Source organism: Porites lutea, chromosome 1, assembly GCF_958299795.1.
Source record: "Porites lutea chromosome 1, jaPorLute2.1, whole genome shotgun sequence".
Classification (NCBI taxonomy): domain Eukaryota; kingdom Metazoa; phylum Cnidaria; class Anthozoa; order Scleractinia; family Poritidae; genus Porites; species Porites lutea.
In genome coordinates this window covers 8,665,140-8,684,024 of record NC_133201.1, presented here as the reverse complement: position 1 = coordinate 8,684,024, position 18,885 = coordinate 8,665,140, and the positions used below count along the sequence as shown (strand labels likewise).

Sequence of the window (18,885 nt, the reverse complement as noted above, 5' to 3'; positions counted from 1 at the left end):
TGTTACTGTCTGTTAAGGAAACGCCAGTGCATGCGTAATAGGAAACGCATTGCGGGGCCGGCAGAGGTCTCTTTATTTCCTACCATTTTACTCTCTGCAGGAGAGAGACCGGGTGTCAACTGTCCATAAGACAATGACTTAAATTTGCGTGTGTGAATAAACACGTATTTCCACACTGACTAAAGGAAGACCACCACCTGCTGGGTACCAGAGGTATTTTTCTCGGGTGCGGCGGGATACTTCGGCCGCCCGAAAAATTTAGCCGAAGCAGCGAGAAAAAAGCTTCGCTTTTCGCGCTAGTCACTCTAAAGACCTGGCCGAAACCGGACCGAAGTCTCTGGAACCCAGGGTAGGGCATCACTACAATTGAAAAAGAGACAAAGGTACAAACTCTGTACAAACCTTGACAATCTTGCAAATTAAAATGTCGTAACGCTGGTGTTGAATACGATGTTTAACTGTCACCTACAAACACAATGAAAAGATAAGTAAAGCATAACTATTAGATTTGAAGTCACAAGACATACGAAACCACCACTATGTCAAAAAGCTTATTTCTCTTTCTTTGGTTTGATGGTTCCGGAAGTTAGCACGCACAGGAAATACGTCTCCGTTCGCATGCAATTTTTAACTGCCATATAGAAGGGATATCTTCCCCGAAAGTGCGCACTCTCATTGGCTACTTAGAGGTCACATGTATTCGACAATACAGCTGTTTCCCGCCAAAAGTCTGGGTGGGCTACAAGATGATTTTCTGTCCATGTTTTTCCGCCATGTCTTAAAAACCAACCAACATTTGTTTGTTTATTTTTTCTCCTTACCAAAATGAATGTCAAATAAGGAAGGTAAGAATGACATTCTTGTTCTGAAAACAGGAACAAGGGGGAAAAAACACGGACAATTTGTGTGGAAGCATACTACCCTTACTCGTGCTTTTACTTTTATCGTACCTTGTTAACTGTAGGGATGAAAGGCGAATACTGTTTTCCCAACTGAAACACTAAAGAGCACAGGGTATCCATTGCTGTAGAGCGAAGCTCAGGGCAAGAGTCCAGGGTCCTGATTATAGGATGAATTATTCGTGAGGCAAAGTCAGTCAGATCAAGAGACTCACTGAGGCGATCCAACGTCTCCAGGGCACATCTAAAAGGAACATTAATAGCATCTAAAGTTAAATAACTAAGCTACACCTCTTTAACTAGTTAAAACTTTAACAGAACACTAGCTAGATTAGAGATTCAAGTTTGAACAGCCCAGGGCTCGAAGGTTTATTTTTCGTCCGACAGCAAAGGTTTACTAGTAAGGTTTTTTTCCTACTAGAGAAAGAAGCTCACTTGCGAGTTTCTGTCTTTCATTCGAAGGCCTCTCGTAAAAGGCATGTGTTTCATCAGTTTCCAAACAAAAACCGAAAAAATGGCTTACAGACTCTGAACTCGTTTTCTTTCCTTAGTCAGCGAACAGCAAACTTCGCTTAAATACGCATACGTTTTCGCGGTAAGCAATGACCGACGACCCTCTTTTTTGTGTTGTTGTTTTAGCATTTTTTTTAATTTTTTTTTTTAAAGACATCGTCGAGCGCAAATGCAAATAATAACCACAGGGAGATTTATTGGCCGCTAAGGCAAGCTCGCTTCACTTGGGCGCTCATAAAATTCGTTGGGTAAAAAAGCAAAATACGTCCTCGGAGAGGCTAAATGGGACACGTATTCTGTCCTAATATTCAAATGGCCATTTTAAGGTTCTGCGAGGGACTGGGTCGGGTTGCGTCGAACTGCACCATGGTATTGTTTTGGGGAGAAGTTTTGACCCAGTTTCTTGTGCAACATTGTAATAGCCAGAAAGGAATGCATATGAAGGTGAACAGAGGACATCATAACCTCTTAGTCTGACCTTCTCACAGTGATTGGGATGTCAGGAGAGTCAAATAGTTTTACAACAGGCGGTACCAGCAGATGAAGGTAATCATCAAGACTCGAGCCGAACATCTGTAGCGCATTCAGCAGCTGAAAAATAACAAAGGAGAGGAAATTTATAAAGACGCAATTTAATCAACCTTTCAACATGTCAGAAGTATTAAACGGTGCAAAGAACTTAAAACAGTAGAGAGATTAAGAGGGACGTTTACGGCAAACCGCAAACGTGAATTTGTACCAGGTGACGAGATCTCAAACAAAACTTTTGAGTACTATTATACTGGTATACGATCAATCGAACGCACCCTTTGCAAATTGGAAATGAATTTATCTGTAAACAACTACAAACAACCAAAATGAAAATGAAACAAAAAGAAAAGACGCAGAAGTGAGTTGCCCCATAAGATATTCAATACCATAGCTTTGACAGAGTCATTAAACGACTGTTACGCTATGCTGCTCAGAGCCTGTTTACATGGAGGTTGGGGGACCCTAGGTAGGAGAGGTAACCCGCTTAGGTGGTGTAACCCGCCTGTCCATATAATGTCTCATATGGGCACCCCAGCTGTCATGTAAACGCCATCAAATTAAAATGGGAGATTATATGGACAGGCAGGTTACCCTACCTAAGTGGCTTACCTCACCTACCTGGGGTCACCCACCTCCATGTAAACAGGCCCTTAAGAATTGTCTCTATTAAATTCATTTGGGGACAAAATCTATCCAAAAAAAAAAGGGAAGGAGCATTGCGTGACGACACTAAAAACGGCTGTGTAGCAGACTAATCAGAGCGGGGAAAACATAAAAATTGTGATAATTACCTTTGTTGTAACACTTCTTTGCACACTGTTGTCGTGCATAAACACTTTGAGAATTTGAGGAATGATCTGAGGAAGGTAAATCTAAAAAAGGGCAACAACAAATATAAAACACTTTAGCTGCTGAATCAATCCTTTCAAGCAAAACTGTTACAAGCATTATCAGTTAAACCAGGGAGCATTGCGTTTAAAGGGGTAATATCATGGCAAGTTCCACATTACTTTTGTCAAATCTGAGCAGAAATTAAAGATTTTCATTCTAATACTTGGAACTATGAAAGGAAGTTGTCAAATGATTCTATCAAGGGAAAACAAAGCAGGGATCGTTTTTCAGTCATTTTTCGACAACACAGGGATTTAACTTGAAAAGGATAGCCCCTTTTGTTCAAGTTGCAGTCTGTTCCCATGCTAGCCATCGAAAGGCAATGACAAGCACTTCACGTTAACGCAAAAGACAAGGGCAATTTGAAATATAATTAAACCATTAATTCAAGGGGTCAAGAGTATAAAAACGGGAAAAAGACACTTAAGTAAAGTTCTGTTTCCTAAGAGGTCCGCCGAGATGATTGTCGGCAGCGGAAAACGCAAACGTCGATTGGCTTCTGAGCTTCAGAGGTCGCGTGTTTATTGAAAAACGCAGTAAACTGGAACTGGAACGTTAAGCGGATTACCTTAAACTCTCCACCTAGTGCAGTCACGATTTGCTCCACCAACAAAATTATCGTTGTCTGCATTGGGCTGTTTAAAATCCAGTAATCCTGAGAAAACAACAAGAGTGAGGAGCAATAACCTCTTCACTGCCAGAGTACTTGATGGAGTTTTGTAGGGTGACTCTAACTTTTCAGTCTGCAGACGAAATCCTATGATGTGACCATTCAAATGAAAGCTCTCTGCCTGTACTTTCACATGACGCTATTTGTTTGTCAAAATTTTAGAAAACGAAATTTGCCTTTGCCACATTTGGCAGTGAAACGGTTAATAGAAGTTTCGTCCAGTGGCATTATTATTAACCCTTTCGGTCCTATTGTCCCGCCGTTCTTTGCGCCGAATTTACAAGGCAACAGGGATGTTTGAGTATGCTGCACAACAAAGTACAAAGTCTCACCTTAATCAAACCAAAAATTTCGTCCAGATAATTTCTGATGTGCTGCTTTACAATGGAAATCAACACTCCAAGCTGCTGAAGTACAAACTGAAAAGGAATATGAAAACACAAAACATGGCTGGAATTAAATAATACCTACAACATTATATATTCACTTCCACAAATTCCAACCTCCAGATCTCTGGATTTCATATGTTAGCAGTGAAACTTCTCTGCACGTGAACGCTAAGCAAGCAGCCAAAAACGTGAAGATGTTACCGGAAAACCCTAACCTGTACCTTGATACAAAAGAATAGGACAATAAAACTAGTGTGCTATAAAAGACACGCAAACGATCCACGCTGAAGAGTAGCTTCTCAAGAACTGCGGGCATCTGCAACTATCTAAGCCACAACAACAACAACAAAACTCGGTAAAAGTACCAGAAACATGAAAGTAGGGTTCTATCTAGGGCATTTGAGGGGTAGAAGCTTCCCCCCTCCCCAAAAAGAACGCCCCGCTTCCCCCAAAAAAATATTGTTATCATTACAGTATATAAGTAACTATATCGGAAAAATACGCGATGAGGTCAGTGCACACATTGAAACTTTTCTCAAAATTGTGCCTCAAAATGCACCAGATTGCATCTCAGGGCATATTCATTTCAAAAAAATTTCCAGGGGACCTGGGAAGCTCGTCGCCTTCGGCCACTCGGGACTTCTCCCCCAAAGAATAAATCCTAGATAGAACCCTGAAAAGGAGAACACGGAATGTTGACGCACCTCTCTGAATGAGGAATCACAGGTTCTGATGACATTTAGGAACGAAGGCATGATCTAGAAGATACAAGAACATAAAGAGTTAGTACCTTTCAAGGAACTGCGGGATAAAACAGTTCCTAAGAACAAACAGGTACAAATCTGTATGAACGCAGAAATACCTGAGACAGATAAGTCACGCATTTCATTCCTAAACTTTTGAAGATGAATGTTACCGCCTGTAAAGGGGAAAATGACAAAGTAAAAACATGTTATCTTAGGTTAGGTAAACTGGCATGAATTCATACGCATACTGAACAGTGGAGTATATATCCTCACAAATGGTTAACATAACCAAGGCTACGTTCGGTACACTGCACTTGAACACCGGCTGAAAAAACCGGAACCTTTCAATATTTTCAGATGTTCACACAGAACTGGCGAACCAAGTTGAATTTCAGCTTTGGTAAGTGATTTGCCATCTGACCATGCGCAGACCGCCCAAAAAACAAATTCAAAACGGTGTCTCTCAACTGGATAGCCACAGTACTCTAACGAATAACAAGAAGACTTCATGAAAAGCTTCGGTAAATATCCTTCGTCCTAATAAGTTAATCCGATCTCTGGAAGCTTGGCCGCATTTCCGGAAACTCGTTTACGGGGCCCACATAAATGACAAGGTAAACATAATGGACGTGTCTAATGACATTCCAAAAGAAGGTAGTGACAATTGACCAAATGCCTTACCCCCAGGCATAACAATGAGATGCGGTTATGCAAACAAGGGCAAATCAGGACTTCTGTACCTGTATAACCATAGTGTGATGACTTGAGAGAGATGGATCCCTAACAATTCTCATAAGTGCTGATACAGCAACAGCAGGGTAAAACTCCTCTAACTGAACACTGCCCATAGTAACTAACATCTCACTTGTGTTGGTGTCAACTGCAAGTGCAAGTATATGTACATGATATGGTAAGATGACTTATTTATCCTTGCAAGTCATTATGCAATAACGAGGAAAAAAAACGAGAGACGCGCGGACTTGAGAACGCGCGGACGTGTAGTAAAGTATAATCTTTCCTCGTTTTAAACACGTAAAATTAAATAGTTCCTACATGTAAATTGACTGGCCCGCTAAGACTAGCTCTGGCTACCTGCGGGCCAGTGCAATCTAGTAAACCTCAAAAATGGAAGTGAAAAGTTGTTGTTGTTGTCGTTGTTAAAACGATAAACCATTGACGGCGAAACAGTTATGGTACATAGTACTCGTTTTAGCCAATTTCGAGGTCTGAACACGACTACTTTAAGTAGCGCGGAACGTTTTGTTTCCGTGTGCTTGTTTGTTTGTCTGTTCTGTTCCTAGGGGGATCAACGGAGGCAAAACATTCATCCGAGGATACAAACCAATACAACAATAGGGCCATTTATACGAGGACAAATAAGACGCGAACTTTCCGTATAAACGGCACATTTCGTCTAAAATAAGACGCGGCTTAGCTGATGATGATGATGATGATACCTTTATTAAAGTGTCAAAACTGTAATAGCGGTATATAACCACTAAGTGGGGACACTAAAATAAATTTTAAAAAATAAGACGAAGCTAAGAGAAGCTAAGACGAGTCTTATTTTAGAAAAGCCCTTAACACCTGTTCTTAGATAAGACGCGCCTTAGCTAAGACGAGAAAAACTTCGTATAAATGACCTTCGCGTCTTATATAAGACGCGAACGCATAGTACGCATGAGTTAATTTTTGGCGCGCCACGTTGGATTGCCGATGCTACGGGCAACATTCACATGAAAACGAGTCAAGAACAGAAATAAGACGCGAACCATTTATACGAGCTGTTCTCGTCTTAGATAAGACATGTTCGTATAAATGGTACAGTTCGCGTCTTATTTTTCCTCGTATAAATGGCCCTAATAAGAACAAGGACCCATAACCAAGACGGGGGACCTCTAACTTTTTTACGGACTAAGAAAGCGAGGTTTTTATAAGATATTTACTACATTTCGGGTAGTTTGAATAGAGCACAAAATAACATATTATCATCTGGAATGATAATAGAGTCAATATGATATTAGACACATGAAAACGAGTCAAGAACAGAAATAAGACGCGAACCATTTATACGAGCTGTTCTCGTCTTAGATAAGACATGTTCGTATAAATGGTACAGTTCGCGTCTTATTTTTCCTCGTATAAATGGCCCTAATAAGAACAAGGACCCATAACCAAGACGGGGGACCTCTAACTTTTTTACGGACTAAGAAAGCGAGGTTTTTATAAGATATTTACTACATTTCGGGTAGTTTGAATAGAGCACAAAATAACATATTATCATCTGGAAAAGTAGATTACGGTGGACTAGACAATGAACATAAAGGAACATTACGTGAAAAGGAAAAAGAATAGAAATGCATTGTTTTTACCTGCATCGTTGTCCGTAATGTCTTTACTAATTGCAGCTGAGTCACCGTCCACAAGCATCCCTCCTGTCTGATTCAGTTTGTGTTTATAAGGATCTAATGCGCCAAGAAGTCCAAGCACTCTGATGGCCTAGATTATGACAAGTCAGACTTAATTAAAGGCGGTCTACAGTTTCTACATAGTATGAAGAACTGAGGCTTTTTTCAACTCATGCTAATTGAGGAAAACCTTGGGGCGGTAAAGGGAGAGGGGGTACTTCCTAGTAGAAGGCTAATGGGTATGTGCCCCTGGATGGGGTCGCGTTTTCACGACTGGATTGACTATCATGGAGTTGTATTTTTATAAGAGTTACTAGAATGGGGTAGCCCATTTTCAGGATTTGGGGGGTCAGAAAATTCAGGTATCTAGGCATTTAAAGATAGAAAGATTTACACCACATTAAGTTTAACAAATGTGTCAGTTCATATCAGGTTGGGATTGCGAAATTTCTTTTTTCCCAAAGTGAATAAGATGGGGTCCATAATATGGCCACAGAATATACTATAATTGGGTAGGGGTTCTGAGGTTCTAACTTTTGACTCCGCGGATGAGATCCCATGGTGTGACCATTTAAATGAAACCTCTTAGGCAGGTCTTTGCATAGTACTTTACTTTACAAAAAGAAATTTGACATTTTGTCTAATATCATATTGACTCTAACCACCTTTGAGACTGGAAGGGTTAAGTTAGATTCAGACCCAGTAATTGGCGTAATTGGGTTGAAAGGGTCAATTGAGAGAGGTTTTTCACGCAATTAAGGCCTAAAATTAATCGTCTTCGGATAACATGCGACTACATCTCTAAAACACCCACGGTACAAAAAGGGGCACAAAATCCCCCAGTAATACTTGTGGTTCTAAATCCGGTAGAAGCTTCGAGACCCATGGCTCATAAATGGTGCCAAGAGGTATCCAAACGTCTGGTGCTGTTCATTGGTACAATGCATCTTCAGATGTTATGCGATCTGTTTAGTGAGTTGACAGCGATCATTATGCGTTTCTGGGAAAGTGCCCACCTACAGTGCACCCCTTCAGTAAGCCTTCATTAACGCTTACTTCTCACTTGGGCAAAATGTTGGCTTAGGGGATCCCTGTGTACAATGATCCGACATCAGTTACCTCTCGTCTTATTCCTGGTGCTTGTTCCGTCTTCAGAAAGTTCAGCAGGACTTCTAAAAGATTTGGGTATTTCCTGTAAGGTTCTACAACGTATCTGTGATAAAATCAATAAAATACGAAGAATAAATTTCAAAGTACACCTTATTGTAATTTTTTTCGCAATCAAATTATAGTGCGAAAATACCAGAGGGAAATTCGCAAGGCTTACATTTTTACAATTTAAGAGGAAAATCGTGATAAAAGGAAAAAATTTTCGCCAAAATTTTATTAATGTGGGAAAAAAACATCCCAGTCTTAGATTACATTTTGAGATTCGAGGAAAATCAACCACATTCGCATCAGAAATAGACAGATTTAAGTCACATTAAGTTCAGCAAATGCGTCAGTTCATTGCAGGATGACCAACGTTAAAAGGCTTTATAAGGTAGATACATAAACAGAAAGTGACTACGTTGGGATTGCGAAGGTTTTCTAATAGCTTAACTACGATTTTCGGAGGTTGTGTTATTCAAATTTTAATACCACATTTTAACACCACATTCCGTATCAGGCAGACAAAGAGGTCCTCTTAGAATTGGGGCCGCATACAGCTTTAATTCATTTAGTGCGGACTGCGATATCTTTACAATTAAAACTTACCCAGTGCTTTCAACAAGCTGACCAAGGGTCCAAAGGGCAATCTGATGATGAAACACAAAATCAGATTATATTAAAATTAAAAAGGCACTTAAAAAATAGTCAGCAAGCTGATTATCGCATCTTCAAAATGACACACCAGGGGGCACTCTTCGTCCACGACCCTGAGAGAGGTGGTGGGGGGAGGGGAGTACTCCGTATGATGGCCTATACGGGGAGGCTCGGCCCAAAAGGGGTGTCTTTTTCAGGCTTCAGTATATGAACGGGTAGGGATTTCACTAGTTAAGTATACAAAAGGGTAGGAAATCTGTCATTTGGGTCTGTGAAAGGGCCCAAAAGTTTTGACAGATGAATTTTATGGCTTTATAAAGTAGAGAAATCGTTCTATTTTTGTGATTGATTCCTGTTTAAAAGACAGTGCATTTATAGCGGTTGAAAGGGGTGCAAAGTTCTAAACAAGGTAGGTATAAAGGGGTACCATTTGTCAATAGACGATAATTATACGAAAGGGTTAACACTGTACCTTTTTCGTGAAAAATGGTATATAAAAGGGTAATGGGTTGGACCTAGCCAGTCGGAGTGGAGCCTCCCCGTATAAACATTTATTGAGAACCACCCCCGGGTCCACGATTCATGCCACAGCCTACAGTACAGGCGTAGTTTGGGGGCGGGTGGAAACTGTTTGCTTTTATAGACAGAGCTTGAGTACAGTTGAGTGGGTAGTAACTGGGAGCAGCCCACTTACCTCTCGCTTGGCGATAAGCGATGCATCTTGCAACATATCCAAAATAATAGGACACAGCTCATTTAACCATTTACTCATCTCTGTCCCGCTGACCTGATCGGAAGAGAAATGAACATATGTCATGTTTATGCAATTTTTGTTGTGAGCTTGACTCGTGGAAATCTCAAAGGATGCGTCAAAAAAAATTCCATAGATAGTTTCGACCATGCAGAGGATTCGTTGACTTATAAGTGAAAAAAAATCACCCCATCAACCTCTCAGAAGATTCTCACTTGTACCACTGGGAAGGAAGGCTACTTTGTGATGAGTATACTAACCTGGGCGTGCTCCCCGATTGCTGCCAACACACTGATAACTACATTAGGATCCTGGTCTCTCAATTTGGGGATCAGTGCCTGGAAATTATAACAATGTTTATCATAGTTATATTAGCAATATACCATGCCTCTTCAGTACACCTGGAGGGCTTCAAAACTCTTCATCATCAAGGTTAGGGCTGTTGATATCCTTACATTAGGCACAGATTTTCCCAAAAAAAAATTAAAAAATACTAGACATCTCGATGCGGATTCGCCGACAGCGACTGCTACGAAAACGTCCCTTAAAAAGTGAATTCGGAATCGCGCTACTTCAAACTTCATCGCGCTTATTCTGACACGTTCAATTGATCAAATGTTGGCAAATGTCTTTGGAGTTGAGTTCTAAGGGACTGTATGGAAGTTCAGGAAAATAAAAAGAAAGTTGTTGTCTTATGTTCCCGTCCTAGACAAAACGTGAATTTAGGTACTTTCACGTTGTACTCGTGCAGCGACGGCAAAGAAATGTACAAAAAACCGAGTCGACGTGCAAAGTTGTTGTCTTGCCGATCTAAACCCATTGCTTTTTTGCCGTTCTTGTTGCCGTCGCCGTCGTCGTTGCTTAAGCTCCCTAATGAGAGAGATGCCTACTGGAAAGCTGGTTATTTTGTTGTTACAGCCATGGTGTGATTTGTACATATAGTGCTAAAAGGTAAGTTAAAAATTATAAAATCCTGCAAAGCTAAGAAAGGAAGACTTGCTACGACCAGCTAGTCAACAATGACGCTGCTAGAAAGGGTGTCGTAAAATTAGTAAACCCACCATGTTCCAAACTGGTGCGTCAGAAGCGAGCGAAGATACAGCTTCGCAAAAAAACGCAACAATTGACAGACACTGGAATAAAACAACATGTTATATTGAGATAAATTACTCTCCTATAACTGACCTTAAGGATTGGTTCCATGTAAGGCCTAATCAACCTTGGTGCGTTGGACACAAGATGACCCAACATCCGGGCACTTTGCTCTTTGTTACGACCCACTCCACTGTACTCCAGCTCCGTCAGTATCTAACAACAAACAAAACGACAATCAAAATGACAACCCATTAAGGAATGCTCAATTATAAAAGGTGCGTCCTGAAAAAAAAAATACATTTAAAAAGAATTGAAAAAAGTGAACTGCACTGATCAGTATCATGCAGAAACTGCTCCTGGTCATTAAAAATCCAAAAAAAATCCTTTATTGAACAAGCTTGTTAGGTCTAAACTGATTGAATAAAGATTTAACTTGCTGAATTGCCCATAACTATACATGATGGCATAAAAGACATGTACCTGAATAAGCGTTTTCCTCAGTGATGGCATGATGTATGCTGGATTCAAACCGCTTAGTCTGCCAATAGTACAGATTGCAAGCTCACGAATCTCAAACTCCTGTTGATGGACAACCATGCAAAACAGTTATGTTATTTTTGTACGTGTAAAAAAAACAAAACCTAAATAAAATACCAAAAAATCGTCTTTGTGAAAATTTCTTTGATGTAGAAATACCATAAAATTCCGAAAATAAGCCCCAGGGCTTATATTTTTCGAGGCCCTTTTGAAGGGGCTTATCTACGGAGGGAAATTTGCGTTTCAAAATCGATTGGGCTAGCCTTATAGTTGAAGGTAAATTTAACGTTTTTGCTTTGTTTTACTTTGTATTTGGAGGGGCGATTTAACGGAGGGTTTTTTGCGTTACTGGTTTGGGGGGGGGGGGGGGTATATTTGGAGAGGTTTATATATGGAGGGGCTTATTTTCGGAATTTTACGGTATTTCCAATCTACCTCATCATTAAGAGCCACAAATAATGCTGATAAGTTCTCAGCCTGAGCAAGATGAGCATCAAATCTTTCATCAAGGGAAGACAACACACAAAAGCGAATGTCAGAATCTGAAAAAACAGACAAAAACAAATGATGCATTAGTTATGTTTTTTTAACCCTTTAAGCGCCGGTATCCACATACAATTTCTCCAAACTGATCCCCATACATTTCCTTAAAGAATTAGTTGTGAGAATTTGATAATAGATCAAGGCAATTTCTCTTGGGTGATCATTTTATTAATTCTCATAACTTATCTCTTGACAGTGTATGGATTATTGTCAGGAGAAAATTGATCTTGGTCACTATTGGGACTTAACGAGGTTAATGCCCATTCAGCGAGTTCTGTTCGACATATTTTGTTGTTGTTGTTGCCAGTCACAATTATATTACACTGTAATTTGTCTTTATTCAGATTTCCTTACACTGTACGTATTATGCAAATCTTCAGATTCAAAGTGATTGTCATCGGCAATTTCATCCGTGGTGTTCAGTTATCATGTATGACTGTGCACGCAGGTACGATTTAGGATTTTGTGGCAGGGGGGCAAAGATTTTTCGAACATTGTCGGATGTGACCGAATGTTATTTGTCGCTTTGCTTTTCAGAAAAATACTTTGTCAACAAAAAGTATACCATCAAGTGAGACTAATGTTTCATGACCGTAAAGCATTGACCAAAAGACGTTTGCGGTATCCGGTTAAATGACAACAGTTCAGTAATCGATAGGAAAAGGGAGGGCAGCCGTGAAACCCTGGTGACGAGGTTGCCTTAATAGGCCACTTTCGATATATTAAGATTCAGCATGATAGCGAGTCTTAGAGGACACAACAAAGAAAATGAATAAACATAAAACACCATTTTCTTTGTTTGTGTCCTCTAAGACTCGCTATCATGCTGAATTTTAACATATCGAAAGTTGCCTATTCAGTTGTTTTGGTAGAAAATGGCGTACGTTGTAAGAATTCACAAGTTTTGCTTAGAAGAAATGCCCAAACTTCTAAAACCATAGCAAAAGCAGCAAAGATACAACTCCGCGGGCGATGACTGCTATTTTAAGAATGTCAGCTAGACTCAACATCCCTTAACATCCTGAATCTGTCGAGGAACAAACAAGCGAAGACAGCAAACTTCACCTGGATCAGTAATCCCCACCATGATCATTTTGGACAGAACTTCCGAGACAACTTGAGTTGAACTGGCACTGATGGAGACATGATGCAGTGTAGCAGTTGGTACCACCATTGGCTGTGTAGAGAATAATGTCAAAATTTAGCGAAAACCTAAAAAAACTGAATATCTTGATCCTTCAAAATACTTATGTAATATATCAAGCATGAGACGCAGTGTTTCATCACCAGATGAAACACCGAGAATAGAGTTAAAAATACGACGCACAGCGGAGTATTTTTTGACGAACTTCGAGGTGTTTCATCTTGTGATGAAAAACTGTGTCGAATGCTTGATAATACTTCTGAAACAAAAGGATTTTAGTTGGAGAAATTAAGGATTCTAAAATGAGCAGTTTTTCATCTAATTTCCAAACACTCATGTAACATTAATTTCCCATGTATTTTCTCTACGAATAATTAATGAGTTTGAGAACGATCATTCCAGTACAGAGTTGTCAGTTTGTGTAACAGCCTAGATAAAGACTTGAAATTAAGTAACAATCATAGGGATATTAAAAAAAATCTAAAGCAAACGTTGTTATAGAAATTTCTTGACCCCTGCGAACGTTTTGTAGGTTTTAACATTTTATTGTACCATACGAATTTTAAAAGGAAACTTAGGGGTTTTTTTTACCCTTTTTAGGTAGATATATATTTCTGAAAAACCTTTGTAATGCATTATACCTTTGTCTTGTACCGCTGAAAAGCCCCGCAGGGGGAGTGTACAATAAACTTTTTAATTTCTTTTTACTTTTTTTTACTGCCTTAAAAAACAGCTGACATTTCGCCATCCCACCTCTGGTTTCCTATCACAACCCAGATCTACGGTACAGTACCAAGATCTGGAGAGTGGTAGACTACGAGTAGTCCCCCATTTTTCCTCAGGGATAGTAGAGCGAACGAAACGCGAGCGCGCGTCAAAATCACCCCACGCGTATCGCCTTTCTCGCGTTGGGTGATTTTCACGCGCGCTCGCGTTTCGCTCGCTCTACTATCCCTGAGAAAAAAATGGGGGACTACTCGTAGTCTAGGAGAGTGGCAAATCATCAGTATGGAATTTCTATGGTCGTTCCTTAGAGGTTTTTTCCCCGGGAAACCAGTCGGGTAGGGTCGCAAAATGTCGGCGGTCTTTACAGGCTACAAAGAGGGACAAAGTGTTGAGACACTTCTCTAAAATGGCCCCTTTTTCAACAGTGGACATAGCTACCCCCTCCCCCAGAGTAACCCCACCCCCTCCCCCCAAAAACCAATGTCGTGTTTTTCACGCTCGAGCCCTCCTTTTACTACAAACAACATTGATTAGGGAGTGGCGGATTTTTTTTGGCGTTTAGCAGAAAAAAACAATAAATGAATGAAATTGTCGATAAAAGCACCCGTTTTAGACAAGTGTGTCAACTACTTTTGACCCTAAACTTATTAATTAACAACATTTCTTCTATTTTATTTAACTCTATTTTATCTCGTTTTATGTTTTAACCATTACAAAGAAATTCACACACATTAACGCCCATAATCTAATAGGAAAATGAAGTCAGCAAAAAATTTTAAAAGAACGCTCTTTAATCGACCTCTGTTTATCTATCCAATGCAACTTACATGAAGTGATGGTGAGAGAAGCCTGGAGCAGGTTCGCACAGCTTCCATGCGAATTTCCTTGTGTTCACTTGCCAAGAAAGTGTCAGCACAGTGCCGAACAAGGTTTCCATGAGCCAGCAGATGACCTGTCAAGAAAAAAAAGCCAAACAAATTAATGAAAAAATGGCGCCACAAATTGGAGCAGACTGTTGTAAAATCTACAGAGCACTGGAAAGGGTTGTAAGAGCTTGGAGATAAAAGAAAACCCCAATGTTGCCGGCTTTTACAAACATGTTAACAAATTTGTGTTAGTGCAAAAAACGCCAGTGTGATCTGTGCGTGCATTGGTCACTTATCTCTGACTTACACTATTCATGTACATAGAGCGATTTTCGTATGACCTTGAAATGAAAACGCGCAAACAAAACAGAAACAACAAAAGAACGAAAATAGAGCGATTTGATTGGTTTATCGAACAGATACAAACGCACCTAGCTTTTGGTTGGTTAAGCGAACGCTCAGCTGAAAAAACTTCATGCCCGGAGAACTTTCTAGAAATCGCTTTGACGTCATACTGCAACACGATTGGTCAGTCGAACATTGCGTTCTCCATAATAGGGTTTTCTTTGGCGGGAAAACGAAAAGTCCATGTTTTGTTCTTTTCAACCATTGGGTGATAAAACAAATAACGAACACTTACCGAAACCATTTTTAAAGAACATACGAAAATCGCTCTAATTATGTTTACGAGCTTGAGGTTTGTCACTTCCTCAAGGGTCATCATTTAACAGAGGTTTGTGTTTACTTTGTATCTCACCTTCAAAATCAAATGTCCCCAGAGTCCTTAAAGCCAACACAGTACTGGTGACATCCAAGGTATCAGAAAGTAAATGAGATGAAGCTGATGACAAGAAGAATGGTAAAAGTTCATTATACATTATTACCATTTGATGCAAAGTTTTCTTCATTTTCATTGACCAAGAGCCCACCACGTGACTTGCAAATAACTGCCAACAAAATAATGATCTGCTAATGTGCAATTTCATCCAACTGTGTTTGGCTGCAAATAAAATTCTGCTCATGCGTAAATGAAGCCACGCTTTTCTCCTCGTGCTCGCCCTTGCATGAAAATGGCAGATAATCATTAACAAACCAATTCAGCGACCGAATGATAAAATAATTAACTAACTCGGTTGTTTGCTGCCCAAAGGAATACAGCCCAAACTAACACAGCTTTTGTTCCCTTTCCTGGAATGGCATACAACAAATCAGTTTATAAATCCACTAATGAATCAGTCTTCCATAAAAATGTCTCAAAAATCACAATGTCCATAGTTAAAGAACAATATAGATAATTATAGTTTATTCTCTCTACAGTTGTAACTGTCTTATTTTAGTTGTAAGGAGAACATTGAGATAAGAAATTACCATACCAGATGGGGTGAGTGTGGGCGCAGCACTTCTTGGCGCCCCAGGATGACGTGCTGGCTTTTGCATTAAGATCATGGACAGCATTCTCAGGAGACCATCTGTAAAATCATGGAGAAGAAGTTAAAGTACATGTACTATATTGGGTAATATTGTTTTACGTATAACTCAGTAAGATTTATGCACGTACACAAAAAGTTCAGAATACATACAAGCCCTAACACACATTTGAACCTGAGCGAGTTACCTGTATAACTGGATATTAAGACCTTCACAAAGAGGCTGAGTAATAATAATGCGTGCATTAAATTTTACCTTCAATATTCTTCTTAAGTTGAGGCACTTGACAAGCCAAATCATGTAAACAAGCTGTAAGGGCTGGACTGCAAAAACAAAAGATAAAGAAAAATAATCATTATTATTTCATGTGCTGGGCCACTTTCTGTGTACTTCTATGTACTGGTTTTTTTGATCAGAATGGATAAAAATACAGATTGCATGAATGACTCACCTTAAACCAACTGACAGCATTGGTTCGAGCAAATCTTTTACTTCCTTGGAGATCTTTGGTCCAATGGCACGTGACATCATAGCGACACAGGCAAACACCATTGGATCAACTGTAACTGCCTTTTGCCGCCTAGCACAAAATGCATAATAATATATCACGAAAAGTAATAAAGGAAAGTTAATGAAACCGATAATAATGTGGCAACATAAAAGTTGCAATCAAAGTTTATATGACAAGACGCATTTTTTTTTACAGCCTTAGCCTCCACCTGCAGTAATAATTATATTCACAAATTCCAACGAGAAAAAGACCTGTTTATTACTCTGTCTATTGTGTATATTCAAATTTCAAACACTCACTTGCCAGAATTTCTGAATATTTTACTTTACGTCGAGGCTAACCCTGTACAAAAGTGTCGTTAATATTTGTATTCAGCAGTAATTTTTCGAAACTGGACTATTCTGTATATACCTGACTGAAAAAAACATTGTAATTTAACAAGTATAAACCATAAACAATGAGGCTTCAAGGATTTATGGGTCAAAATGCTCATTAGCAAAGCAAATTCTTTCATCACAAGTTTACATAGTCATGAGCTGCTCGTGTGGATGCAAATCCCTGGAGTGCTTTGTTTAAGGTATGCTATTGTATTTTTATGTGTCCGCCAAGAAACCTTTTAGGTACTATCTCAGGATTTTCAAGTGTGTGTTAGTGATATAGCTATACTGTAGAGATCTCTGATGTGCCCTGCACAGGTGAAGTTGGGAGCTTATCGCCACGAAAACTGGAAACTGTTTGTACTTTTTCGGAATGCATCATCGCAAAAAGCTTTGATAATTAAACTTTTCTGGAAAGAACTTTAAATTTGCAATGCTACATGTACATGTGAGTTCTACCCGTAAATCCATTAGGTCCCATTTTTTATGGTTTAGACTTTTCAATCACAGCATTTCTTAAAGCCACGTTGACAAGGTTTACATGTATTACAATACTTTTACCAAATTTTGCATAAACAATGAAACTGTGTCCTTACTTGTGCCCAAGGTCCTTCATGGGGAACAAAGCTTTCACTTGTTCAAACACAGGTCCCCTGTACCTCTCAATGTCATGACGTACAGCAAGAGCTATCAACCCAGTGGCTTTGAATGCTGAAGATCTTTCTCTTTCCTGACAGCAAAATCATTCACTAGTTAGTTATGGTTATTTATAGGACAAAATGAGTTATTGAAAGCTCTGCAAGGTTAGGAAGCCTGACATAACTATGTAAGGACCAGCATCAATTTTGAAGTCAGTTATAATGATCGTGTCAGGAATGTATCACATAAGTATTATTGATGTACATGTATGGATCAGCAATGTTGTGAGCATACTGCATGGCAATACAATGTGAGCAAAATGATCCATGTGTCCAATGTAAAGCCTAAAATAAGCAAGCAGTTTTAATGTGACAATAGGGAGAAACTCCATACCTACTGCAATACCTCTACTGCTTTACAGCAATATTACAGTACTAAAGAAACCATTATTATTTATTATTTTAAATTATTTATTTATTTCTTTTGTGAATCCAAATAATCTCAAATTAAGAATCTGAATTGTACCAGTGTTTTATGTTAGATTTTCCCCCAAAAAAACATGAGCTTCATTTGCACATGTAGGAACCCTATGTGAAATGTGAGTGGTGAAGATTAGTGAACAAAAAAAGAATGAAAATTTAAAAAATCAATGAAAGTGACTGAGGCAAACAACTTTCTATTGTACCATTTTACAACTACTGCAAATTTGTAAAAAATTATTCGCTTTGTTTATTCATGCTTTTTTTCTACTTTTCCTTTCCTTTCTTTCATTAGTTTTTTAATAATTTATTTATAAACTAATTCTATTTCATTTATAAATTTGATTTACTTATTGTTTTTACATAATGGTGAAAGATATTTGATAAAAAATTTAATTTTGAAACTGAAATAAACTGAAAATAATATTATTTATAAAATAACTACTATAGTACATGCGCTCTGATTGGCCGAGAGGAGTGTTTGCATGAGAGTTTTGCTTTTCGTGCGCTAATCACACAAGCACGAATTTGAAAAAGTTTTCGAGTTCAAAACTCGACAAGTTTACTTTATTCTCCCATTCATCTGTCGGCTGAAACTTGGAAAATCGTTACAAAGAAGGTATGTCAATTTTTTTTCGCTTAAGCTGACAGTTTAAGCAAGAATCTGTATTTTGAATAGTATCTTTTTGCAATACAAGAACTGATTGCAACTGACTTGGCAACTGGTAAGAATTTCTCTTTTAAATAAGTGCCATAACAAAGAGTTTTGTATTTTTTCTCGGGAAAGTTATTTATTGATTTTTATAAAAGCAATAGAAAACTTTTTTCCGGTGTTTGCATAGCATGGTATAAACACGAGAGGGGTTAGGAGAATTTCGAGACAGTTATTCAAACCCGAAACGAAGTTGAGGGTTTGCATAACTGTCGAGAAATACA

The 18,885-nt window shown here is 39.0% G+C and overlaps 1 protein-coding gene across 1 annotated transcript in view; it reads right to left on the bottom strand.

Moving 5' to 3' along the window:
• The window catches only part of LOC140944265 (serine/threonine-protein kinase mTOR-like), a 50,047-nt gene that overhangs the window by 24,015 nt on the left and 7,147 nt on the right, over positions 1 to 18,885 (bottom strand). The window contains exons 9-32 of the mRNA XM_073393399.1: positions 17,428 to 17,561; positions 16,395 to 16,523; positions 16,199 to 16,266; positions 15,889 to 15,984; positions 15,273 to 15,356; positions 14,477 to 14,601; positions 12,845 to 12,956; positions 11,672 to 11,778; positions 11,180 to 11,278; positions 10,790 to 10,912; positions 9,865 to 9,942; positions 9,548 to 9,640; positions 8,806 to 8,846; positions 8,167 to 8,260; positions 7,012 to 7,138; positions 5,380 to 5,519; positions 4,756 to 4,812; positions 4,598 to 4,651; positions 3,837 to 3,923; positions 3,403 to 3,489; positions 2,735 to 2,815; positions 1,891 to 2,003; positions 951 to 1,143; positions 403 to 465 (exon numbers count right to left, since the gene is read on the bottom strand). Of these exons, the coding sequence (XP_073249500.1) occupies positions 403 to 465; positions 951 to 1,143; positions 1,891 to 2,003; positions 2,735 to 2,815; positions 3,403 to 3,489; positions 3,837 to 3,923; positions 4,598 to 4,651; positions 4,756 to 4,812; positions 5,380 to 5,519; positions 7,012 to 7,138; positions 8,167 to 8,260; positions 8,806 to 8,846; positions 9,548 to 9,640; positions 9,865 to 9,942; positions 10,790 to 10,912; positions 11,180 to 11,278; positions 11,672 to 11,778; positions 12,845 to 12,956; positions 14,477 to 14,601; positions 15,273 to 15,356; positions 15,889 to 15,984; positions 16,199 to 16,266; positions 16,395 to 16,523; positions 17,428 to 17,561 (2,385 nt within the window). The remainder of the gene's footprint in view (positions 1 to 402; positions 466 to 950; positions 1,144 to 1,890; positions 2,004 to 2,734; positions 2,816 to 3,402; positions 3,490 to 3,836; positions 3,924 to 4,597; positions 4,652 to 4,755; positions 4,813 to 5,379; positions 5,520 to 7,011; positions 7,139 to 8,166; positions 8,261 to 8,805; positions 8,847 to 9,547; positions 9,641 to 9,864; positions 9,943 to 10,789; positions 10,913 to 11,179; positions 11,279 to 11,671; positions 11,779 to 12,844; positions 12,957 to 14,476; positions 14,602 to 15,272; positions 15,357 to 15,888; positions 15,985 to 16,198; positions 16,267 to 16,394; positions 16,524 to 17,427; positions 17,562 to 18,885) is intronic.